Source organism: Limulus polyphemus, unplaced genomic scaffold, assembly GCF_000517525.1.
Source record: "Limulus polyphemus unplaced genomic scaffold, Limulus_polyphemus-2.1.2 Scaffold2097, whole genome shotgun sequence".
Taxonomy (NCBI): domain Eukaryota; kingdom Metazoa; phylum Arthropoda; class Merostomata; order Xiphosura; family Limulidae; genus Limulus; species Limulus polyphemus.
In genome coordinates this window covers 43,357-53,929 of record NW_013667707.1, presented here as the reverse complement: position 1 = coordinate 53,929, position 10,573 = coordinate 43,357, and the positions used below count along the sequence as shown (strand labels likewise).

Here is a 10,573-nt window from a genome sequence, read left to right as displayed (position 1 = left end):
ATTTTTTTATTGTATCTCAAATATTACTTATTTTTGTTTTTCTATATAATTGTTATGAGCAATCATTTGTAAGGAACCAACTATACTACAATGCAAACCAATAGAATTATGAACTTCTGTCTCTATTCAGTCTTTTAGAAAAAAATTTCTGTATCTTTAAATTAATAAAAATGTTTTACACGTAAGAAGTGACTAGAAAATATAACTATATATTCCATTGATTGTTAGATTGGGTATTTATTTATTTTGTTGTTGTTGGCAATAGTACAATAATCATAGTGTTTTTTCATGCAATGTTTTAGGTGGCTAGCTGTTGCACTTCAGAAAGACAGTGTAATGTTGACTGTGAATTATGTGGACCAAAGCTGCTGAATGCTATAAACAGTGGTCTTCAAATATCGGGAGGAGTTGGCCTCTTTTTTAGTTTCACAGAGGTAGGTCAGAACCAATCAAATCGTTAAGTTAGCTTAAATTGTTAATGAGTATTTATGAGATAAATTGAATCCTATAATTCCATAATAATATGATTAGTTTAAATAAAGTTTTTGTGATTCTTTATTGATGAGAATTAATGTAGTTGAAGTTTCAAAAAACTGAAAGTATAGGAGTAGAATATTCTACATACAAAATTATTTTAAAATTCCTTTAAAGAATTCATGTAAAAATTAACACTGTTAATTATTGGTTTCCTCTTTTTGTGTTAAAGTAAAACGTATTCAACATATTTTGGCATATTATAAATGACTTTTGGTACAAAGAATGAATAATCAGTAAAATGTAATTCATTCAATATTTAAGATCTATTTGATAATATATGTATATCATAGAAGTTTATAACTATACCTTAGAATAATAAAACTTAACTAAATATGAAAAACATTAAGTTTTGAACATTTACCTATTAAAGCAAAATTTATCAGTAAAAAAAATTATTTTAGGTGACAATCCAAAAATTTTATTACAAAACTCGAAGATTTGGCATATATGCTGTTGCATGTGGACATTTGTAAATAATATTTTAGCCTTCAATCTAAGATCTTGTCAGATCAGAGAAACGACCCATAGTTGAAGTTGGAAATTCTACTTAGAAACTAGTAGACAGCAGAAATTCAGAGGAAGTACCTCCAAATATCTTGCTGTACTTGCATCGTATAGACATACATAAAGCCAGTATAAATCTAAATACATACTTAACGAAAATTAAAATATTCAACAAGTAGATGACTAGACTATTTTCACGATTTTATTTTAAAAATTCTAGCATGTGAAAACAAAACGTGGTTTGGGATCAAGTAATTGCACATTTCTACTTGTTAGGATTCATCAATTTATATATCTGAAAAGAAAATGAGTACACAGTTTTTTTCTCTTTATTTAGAAAATATTATCTGTTCATCATAATCCAGTATTGCTTTATGTGTTACAGGTATACCTTAATTCATGCAAATCAGAAGTATTGTAAAATAGTAAATTTCACATGTTCATAATTTGTTGGGTTTATGTTATGACCATGTGTGTGTTACTAACAAGGAGCAGCCTGTGCTTAATAGCAAGGATAGATGTAAAAGTAATTTGCTGAGTTAAGATTACTTTATGCAGTTATTATTTTCAATAAAACAACAGATTTTGAATAAATATGCATTTACGTGAAATGATAGAAAGTTTGTTACAAACTCCACGAAACACGTGTACTATCAAAACTTTAGGAAGTATTCGTACCTGTATTCTTTCAATTGACATTCTTAGGTGATTAATTCATTCTCCCTAATATTTATTTATCACATATAGTAATACCAGTGTGTGAATATAAAATATCTGAACAATAATAATTTTTTACTCAAATACAAGCAATTAAACAATGAAAATAAAATGCTTACAGTAAACTTAAACTTTAAAGTAGCCTTCAGGGCTCAACATGAACTTTGAAAATCACCTATCACATAGGACAGGTATGGGCAAATTTTTTACCTGTCCAAATTTAAACTTTTGATTATCAAAGGAAATGATTCCGTACAGGCAATATTATTAGAAGCAATGTATTTTATATTGTATGAATTTTTTTTTTCATACTTAGGTGAAGTGCAGGTAAGTTTGGAATTATATTATTTTATTAGATAAATATATGCTTGGGTACTTATCAAAGATCAGATATCACAACGTATGGTAAGTATTGCTAACAGTGAGTGTAGAATGAGTCCAAAATGTCACATCAGTGGCCTGCTTCTGTCAATAGTAATAAGATATTTGAAGGGAAGAAAAAACTAAAAGAACAAACTTACTGTATGACAAAATAACGTGTCAAAATGATATGCATTACAGTTAAATAACCAGGGGCACACAGAGTTTTTTAATTAATGTTGAGCCCTAGCCTTGGAAAACAAAGTTTACAGCAATAAAATAAAACAATTATAATTTATTCTAACAAGTTAACAGAAAAAGCATGTTAGGCACCATTCAGATTGTACATACACAAAGTAATTGACTATTGTAATGCCTCTCTTTATTGTGTGTATGCATTAGCAACTTTTCTCTTGTGCAGAGTACATATATTCAGATTTTGACACAGTAAAATCCAACAAAATATACCTTGCTGTCAAAACAGAAATATGTAGTACAAAAATCAGTAACAGAAAGCAATGTCAATATTAGAGATGGTCTGAGAAAAAAGATTTTTATTGGGTATTTAGTTTTTTATTCTTTGAAGTTAATAATAATTTAATTTTTCTAAGCTCCTAAACAAATAATTTTGCATTGGAAAAACTAACATATTTAGCTTAATTATAACTAAAGTTAGAACTGTTAATTTCTGTTAAAATTATTATTATTTATTCATGTCATCAAAAGTTATCTTTATGTAGCTGTTATCTATATTTGGGGAGTGATACTCTGGTATTTGTCATGTGGCCATCTGAAATCTATGTAGTGACCAAACCATGTGCTCCATTTCTGTCCATATACAAAATAAATGATTTTTTGTATGTATTGAAAAGAAAACTTCAAATAAATGGCTTCTTAGTAGAAAGTGGAATTATGAAGTATTTTGGAATGAAAAACAAAATGAATGTGGTGACATTTCTAGACTTGTGATTTTACTGTGTGAGTGTGTGTGTGTGTTTATCTCAAGGAATTTCATACAACTACTTTTTGAGAGTTCTAGTCACTAAATCTAATCATGAACTTGTTGGACTAATTTTTTTTCTTCCAGTTTATTGGGGTTTGGCTGACAGTACGTTATCGTAACCAGAAAGATCCCAGAGCTAACCCTAGTGCTTTCTTGTAATACATCTTTTGGGTTAACCAGGTATGGTACTAACTTTCTAACTTCTTCTGCATGGTTTCTTTGTGTACTCTTTATGCTTTTTATGTTTTAAGAAGTATCAAATGTGTGTTATAAACTTCTAATATTATAAAACTGTTCACAGCTTTAATCTACAATAAGCTTTGAAACATGTACTATACTAGCCTAACATGGTTCACTATGGATAACTCACATGAACGCACTTCACTCTCAACCTACAAAACACCATAATAAATGGTGTTAACATACTGTCTTTGCATGTTTTGTAAAATTACAAAATATATAAATTTTTTTGTTTTCTATTTTCCTTAACATCATATCTGTCCATTATATTTTGGTGTTTTTTGTATAGATGCATGATGTCCAAGCAGATGTAACTGGAAAGTCATGATTAAACAAAACCCATTTACCTTGGTAAAAAAAATAATATTCTAACATAATGACTTATAACTCTTTTTCTGATATTCCATAATAATCCTTTCCTGAAGTATCAAGATCTACTCCATCATGTACTGGCATTAACAAGTGGTCTTATAATTGCATATTGGAAATGGTAGTTCTTTAATAAGAACAAACCTATAGATAGTTTTTTGGCTGTTATATAGTTTGCTTAAATCTTTCAGACATCTAGTGGTTGTCGTGCCGATGAAACCTCGATATTACTAATACTCGTAAATTCTGTTCTCTCTCTCAGAAAGTTATAGTTTGAATAGTTCAGTTGTATTCAAAGAAAGGTGGTCAGACATGGCCTGTTGATCAACATGCTGGATTATGGATCTGTAGGTTCAAGGTTTGGACTGCAGTGCTGCAGAACATGTTCTGTAATTTTATGTAATGGCAAGTTATAAAAGTCAGTTATTCATTCAGTTTCAAAGTCAAACAAGTCATGTGGCACTGGTTGTTGCTGACTTTTTGTTTTCTCTGTGGCTAGTAGTATTAAGGACAGCTTTACCTTAACCTTTTATCCAATGTTTACTTAAGGTGACAATCAGATTATCCAATGTTTACAATAAGGTGATTAAAACCTTGGCTTTCTATTTGTTGTAAATGATATAGTATAAAATGCGAGATAGAATATTGGCAATATGTGAAAGAGAGGATGTGACAGGTAGATCTAATTTTCTAGTTTATGACTTTATAAACAAACAAGATTAAATGCTATAAAAATTATGCTTTGCCTTAGTAATATAAATATTATAATGAGTAATTTATGTTAAATTTTGTACTTCTTGGGGAGTAGTTGAATAAATTAGAGAAGAGAGAAGACCTAGGGAATAAATATCTCAATTCTCATACTAGGAGAGATTGAGGAGTTTTTCAATATTTCCTTATGAAATTAAGAACTCGGAACGTGTATTAAAATTTGATTCATTAACTATGTTTTGATGCCAAGTTTATTCATTCATATACAATGATACTAAAGTAGTTTAATTATATTTTGAATTTAACTCTAAAAGTTTCTGACAAGTGCACTTTGACCTACCTGTAGCAAGAGGGTTAAAGACTGTTAAACTGGGTAGCAAAAATGTGAAGTAAAATTAGACCTTTTGTAAGCTTCTCTAAGATAGTTAATTTTAAGAGTGAACCAAATATGTTTCTTGATTTGCTTCAAGACAGCACATTACAAGCCAGACTTTTAAGTGGAGTTGTTATGTAAAGCTTTATAATAAGATAGCATCATTTATTTACTTGGGGGTATGACAGTAGAACTTAATACTATCATATTGCACTATTTGTTCTAAGAAACATAACTAAGCAAATTCAACTGATGCAAGACCTGTGTTGTTAATATTATAATATGCATGCTTTGCATTATTTATGGATTTATCCTTATGAAAGATGCTCCAAAAAGTGGAATTATTTTCAAACTGGTGGATAAGAAATTTGGTGACCTGCCTGTACTTTAAAATTGAATTGGACTTAGATATAGAAGTCTGTGTGTGGTGTTTCAAAAATGTTAAAAAGCATTACATTAAAAAAAGAAAAATGTTAAGGAAAAAAAAATATGTAAATTAGTAGTGTAAATGTACTTTTTATTCTTTGAATATCTATTATAACCTATTATTATTCTGGACTGGTGAGTCCATTTAAAGTGTTAAGTGCACACCTACATATTTATTATAACCTATTATTATTATTCTGGACTAGTGAGTTCATTTCAAGTGTCAAGTGCACACCTACATATCTATTATAACCTGTTATTATTATTCTGGACTGGCGAGTCCATTTTAAGAGCACACCTATGTATCTGCTTTCAAAATGTAAGTAAAAAATAATAATTATAACTGCTTCAAAAATATTTTATAATTTACTTTTCGTAACATTTCTTTAATGTAATTTTGAAAAAAAAAATCATTCCACATTTCTGCACAGGCTCCAAGGAACCTCGCCTGTAAACAATGTATTTATCAATGTTTTATCATTTTTCTGCCCATTCCAAAACAAAGCTTTATATTTGCTAAGAAGAAAGCATGCCTCAAGGTCTTGTTTTGTAATTTTTCTTCTCTTTCTCTGATTTTGTTAGCGTGGCCTCTTGTTCCCACCCTTTTATGACTTCACAGCATGTGATCAGAACAACAAATGTAGCTTAGTTTTGAAAATAGCTGCAGGCAAAGTTCATGTATTACATAGAGCAAATTATAAACTGTTTATGTCACTGTATAGTGAAGAAATTAGTAGGAAAAGTAATTTACTATTTCATGGGAAGGTGACAAAACAGTTATTGCAGAGAATAACAACTGAATAAGTTTAGAAGACCTACGAACAAATCACAGACCTGGCAAATCTTAGTTTCTTTATATGTTTCATTCCTGAAAATGTTTTTTGATAAAATTATATTTGTTTCAAGGCTACAGAAATTTTCTATGACAAGACATCAGGTAAGCTTAGATAGGTTTAGAGTGTATGGTAGGTGACAACAGAATATACTGAAGACTCATAATTGTTACTGAGTGTTCTTGTTAAGTTTATAGTATTAAAACAATATAGATAAGTAAAAATAACTTATTATTTTTTTAAAAAGAAACTTTACTTATAAGAAATAAAGTGACCTCAGTCAAGAACATTTTGTGAAAAAGTACTGTTACTTAGCCTGACCTGATGCCATGTGATAGGCCAGGTTATAAGTCACTCATAAATCTTATAAGTGGAAGTGGTAACTACTGTAATCGGAAAGATAAAGTATCAGAAGTAATAAGGTAATGAATTTTAAGTTAAAACTGATTGGATATATAAAATGTGACTTTCTGATCAGCAATAAAAAAAATTAAATTCTAGGATGAAATATTTTTATTGTTTTTTAATTTCCCAACATAAGTTTTCACTAAGTTTTTGTTTAATTTCGTTAAGTATTTCTACTGTGAGAAGGAAAAAAGTAAGATATGTCAATGACCCTCCCTTCTAAATCTGGAAGGGGATAATATTCATTATTTGACATTCATAAAGGATAATTCAAACCCTGTACACTTAACCTTTGTGAAACCTCACCAGAAATACTGCCCCCTGATTGGAACAAAATGTTATACCCACAGACTTGAATAATTGGTTAGCAGGTGCACTTAACTTCACACACTTATTTAAAATACCTTTACAGTCGTAAATTTAACCTTTGATTTTAAAAGACTTATCAGACTTCCATCCCAAGAGTGTTTAGTTATCATTTGTGGTTATCCACATTACCTTGTCTGGAGTCCTGTGAAGCCTTAAAGGGAACAATGCTATAAAGCTGACATTGCAACTTTATCTCATTGTGGGCATAACTTGTGCTTGTTGCCTTAGTAAACATTTTAAAATATTAGGCATGTGTTTCTTTTAAACTTCTGTTTTGTTTTGTTTTTTCTCATTTTGTCTTTATTTTACTTACATCAAAACTATTATGTTGGTGATTTTGTTTCCATAGTTTTTCTATGGAGTACAAACCTCAGTACAGTGACAGTGTTTTGAAACATAAATTTTGAATGGTGCATTTTTCTTAGGCTTTTGTATCTTCATGAAGAAATTTTTCCCAATCTCTTTTGATATTGTTTTAGTACTTCTCCTGATAATTTTGTAGCATTCTGGAAATATGTTCTACTTTTAAAAATAGTTCCAAGATAGTGTGTTATTTCCAGTCCAATTTTGCCTCTATCGTCTAGTGGTTGTTTCCCATCCTTATCACTTTTTTTTTATTGCAGTTTCAAAAGAAGATTCAGTTCTTTTTTGTACATTTCAGTTACCTATCTTAAACATCAGATTACTCCATGATCACTTTTTTTTGGTTGCAGTTTCAAAGGAAGATTTAGTTCTTTTTTGTAGTTTTCAGTTACCTATCTTAAACATCAGGTTACTCTATGATTGCTTTTTTGGTTGCAGTTTCAAAAGAAGATTCAGTTCTTTTTTGTAGTTTTCAGTTACCTATCTTAAACAGATTACTCCATGATCACTTTTTTTGGTTGCAGTTTCAAAAGAAGATTCAGTTATTTTTTGTAGTTTTCAGTTACCTATCTTAAACATCAGATTACTCCATGATCACTTTTTTGGTTGCAGTTTCAAAGGAAGATTCAGTTCTTTTTTGTAGTTTTCAGTTACCTATCTTAAACATCAGGTTACTCCATGATTGCTTTTTTTGGTTGCAGTTTCAAAAGAAGATTCAGTTCTTTTTTGTAGTTTTCAGTTACCTATCTTAAACAGATCACTCCATGATCACTTTTTTTATTGCAGTTTCAAAAGAAGATTCAGTTCTTTTTTGTACTTTTCAGTTACCTATCTTAAACATCAGATTACTCCATGATCACTTTTTTTTTTGGTTGCTATTTCAAAAGAAGATTCAGTTCTTTTTTGTAATTTTCAGTTACCTATCTGAAACATCAGATTACTCCACAATCACTTGTTTTTTTGGTTGCAGTTTCAAAGGAAGATTCAGTTCTTTTTTGTTATATATATATATATATATATATATATATGTACACACACACAATGAAACAAATATATTTTGCTGAAGGAAGTGATTAATAAAACTGAAACAATACAAAAATGACAAAAAATATTTAAAAAAACTATTTTTTACTGTTAATTTAAAATAAATAAAACCACAAATGCATAACAATACAGGTTTCATATCATCCAGGATACACTTCAGTTTCTACAATAAAGCTTTCTCGAAAAAGACCTGCATAACAATGTAAAAACATCCCACATTTTTTTACCTTAAAGCTAGTGTATTATGGAAAAATATCATACTTTTGTAGAACCCTTTTCCAAATATTTCCATTTTGGTATTCTTGTGAAAAAAATAAATGATTATTTTATGAAAATTATTTTATAAATAAAATCGAGACCACATTAAATATTACATAGTTTAACACACAGGGGGACTTTAAAACGTATATAAAGCTTTAAGGTAAAAAGAAACATGAGAAGATTTACGTTATTAAGCAGCTCTTGTTCAAGAAAACTTTATTGTAGAAACTGAAGAGTATCCTGGATGATATGAAACCAGTATTTTTATGGCTTTTATGTTTTTGTAGTTTTATTTATTTATTTTAAACTAACAGTAATAAATAGTTTTTTAAAAATATTTTTAAAGTCATTTTAATATTGTTTCATTTATATATAATTTGTGTGTAATGTAAATTTGTTTATTTATTTCATCCTCTCCAAAATGATTTGTTTGAGTACCTTCACTATGATGAATTTGAAAAATAATTACAATTCTTTTGTGATTGAAAACCTAAAACATGAGATTTTTTTTACAAAACCCTGGTTGCAGCTACTATTACAATGGCAGTAGTCATTTAATGTCAGTTAACTGATGGAATAATCCATATTGAAAAAGGAATATTGGTTGTAATCCTAAGTTTAATATGTGTATCTACACAAAATGTGGCAAGCTTTTAGTAAAAAGTGCAAAAGTCTTGTTTTACACAATAAATCAGGTGTGTGTTACAAACTATCTATACTCAGGATATATTTGTGAATTGATGACATCAGTCTGACAAGTTGTGTAAGAGGATTTTGATGTGAAGAATAAAAATATTTTTGTCTGTTGTACAGTTTACATATTGCATTTGTATAATCTCTAGAGCCTCCAAAATGCATATCTACAGTTTTTTCAATATACATGTATATTGTATCTGGTATATTACTTTACCACAAGTTGTCGCTGAATTAGCAGTGAAGGGTAAAATAAAAGAGTTGATAACTCTGAAATAAAATATATAATACCATGATGATTGGTGCTCTGTGAAAAATCAGGGCATACACACTTTGACCCCTTCTTTATCACATAGAATTGATTTATTTATCTAATGCTGATTCTTTTCCTATTTCAGGTGATCAGTGTATGGCTTGCCTACAGGTTTCGAGAGCAGAGGGAACCTATCTTTGATTCACAGTCATTTTTATAAAGTGGTATATATGTTTGCTGCCAAAAATTAGGGTTGTAAAGGATCATTTCTGGCTGTAATATAAAGTTTTCTTAAAAATATTCAATTTTTCCCTACTACAGTGCTAGTGGTTATTTATTATCGATAGAATGATTTTCAGTTTAGTTTTTGAAAACTCCTACCAAAGTATCTTACTGTCTGTTAGGTGTCAGTGTAAATGTAGTACATTAGATGTATAACTATTTCTTACATTTTCTCTAAATCTTCGTAGTTATTGTAGGTATGATGTAATCGTGAGATTTCTTGTTGATGATTCAATTTAAAATAGTAGTTAAAATTAGCCGTCTTATAATATAAACTTTATAATAATCATTTATTTGACTTGATATAATTGTGTGACCCAGTAGTGATGGTCTTTTCTTTCATGTTTTATTTGAAGTGTAACGTTGCTACTACTAGAATAGTCACAGTGCTATCAATATTTTTAATGGTAAATGACTAGTTTTTCCAGCTGTCTTAGCTGAATCATGGTGTGTCCTACGAGTTTAAAAAAGTAACAAGATGAAAATTCTGTATTTACGCCTGTACCTTTTTTTGTACAGTTGTAAAATGATTCAGAAGTTTGTAAAGTTTCAGTTTATTTTAAAGCTTTTTAATACCTACAAGCTGTTTTGAAGACTTATTACTAAACGAGTTACTTCAACGAATTTAATAGTACTAGTACTTACAATATGTTGACCAGTTCTTAGAGTAGTTAACAGAAAATATATTTTTATTTGATGTTTAACAAATTTTTGCATATTTTAGCCTGTCAAGTTTTATGAGTCAGTTTCTTTTAGCATTAATCAAAATAACAAATACATGGCTAATTCATATTAAAAAAAATGGTTCTAGTCACTTTTTACCAATGAAT

General features: G+C 29.1%; 1 protein-coding gene and 1 long non-coding RNA gene across 2 annotated transcripts in view; one reads left to right on the top strand and one right to left on the bottom strand.

Moving 5' to 3' along the window:
- Positions 1-10,416, top strand: part of LOC106465931 (tetraspanin-13-like) — a 27,157-nt gene extending 16,741 nt beyond the window's left edge. Inside the window, exons 4-6 of the mRNA XM_013926174.2 lie at positions 303-434; positions 3,206-3,301; positions 9,607-10,416. Coding sequence (XP_013781628.1) covers positions 303-434; positions 3,206-3,280 — 207 coding nt within the window. The 3' untranslated portion in view covers positions 3,281-3,301; positions 9,607-10,416. The remainder of the gene's footprint in view (positions 1-302; positions 435-3,205; positions 3,302-9,606) is intronic.
- The window catches only part of LOC111087397, a 5,744-nt gene continuing 4,535 nt past the window's right edge, over positions 9,365-10,573 (bottom strand). Inside the window, exon 3 of the long non-coding RNA XR_002612100.1 lies at positions 9,365-9,375. This is a non-coding gene — a long non-coding RNA (uncharacterized LOC111087397). The remainder of the gene's footprint in view (positions 9,376-10,573) is intronic.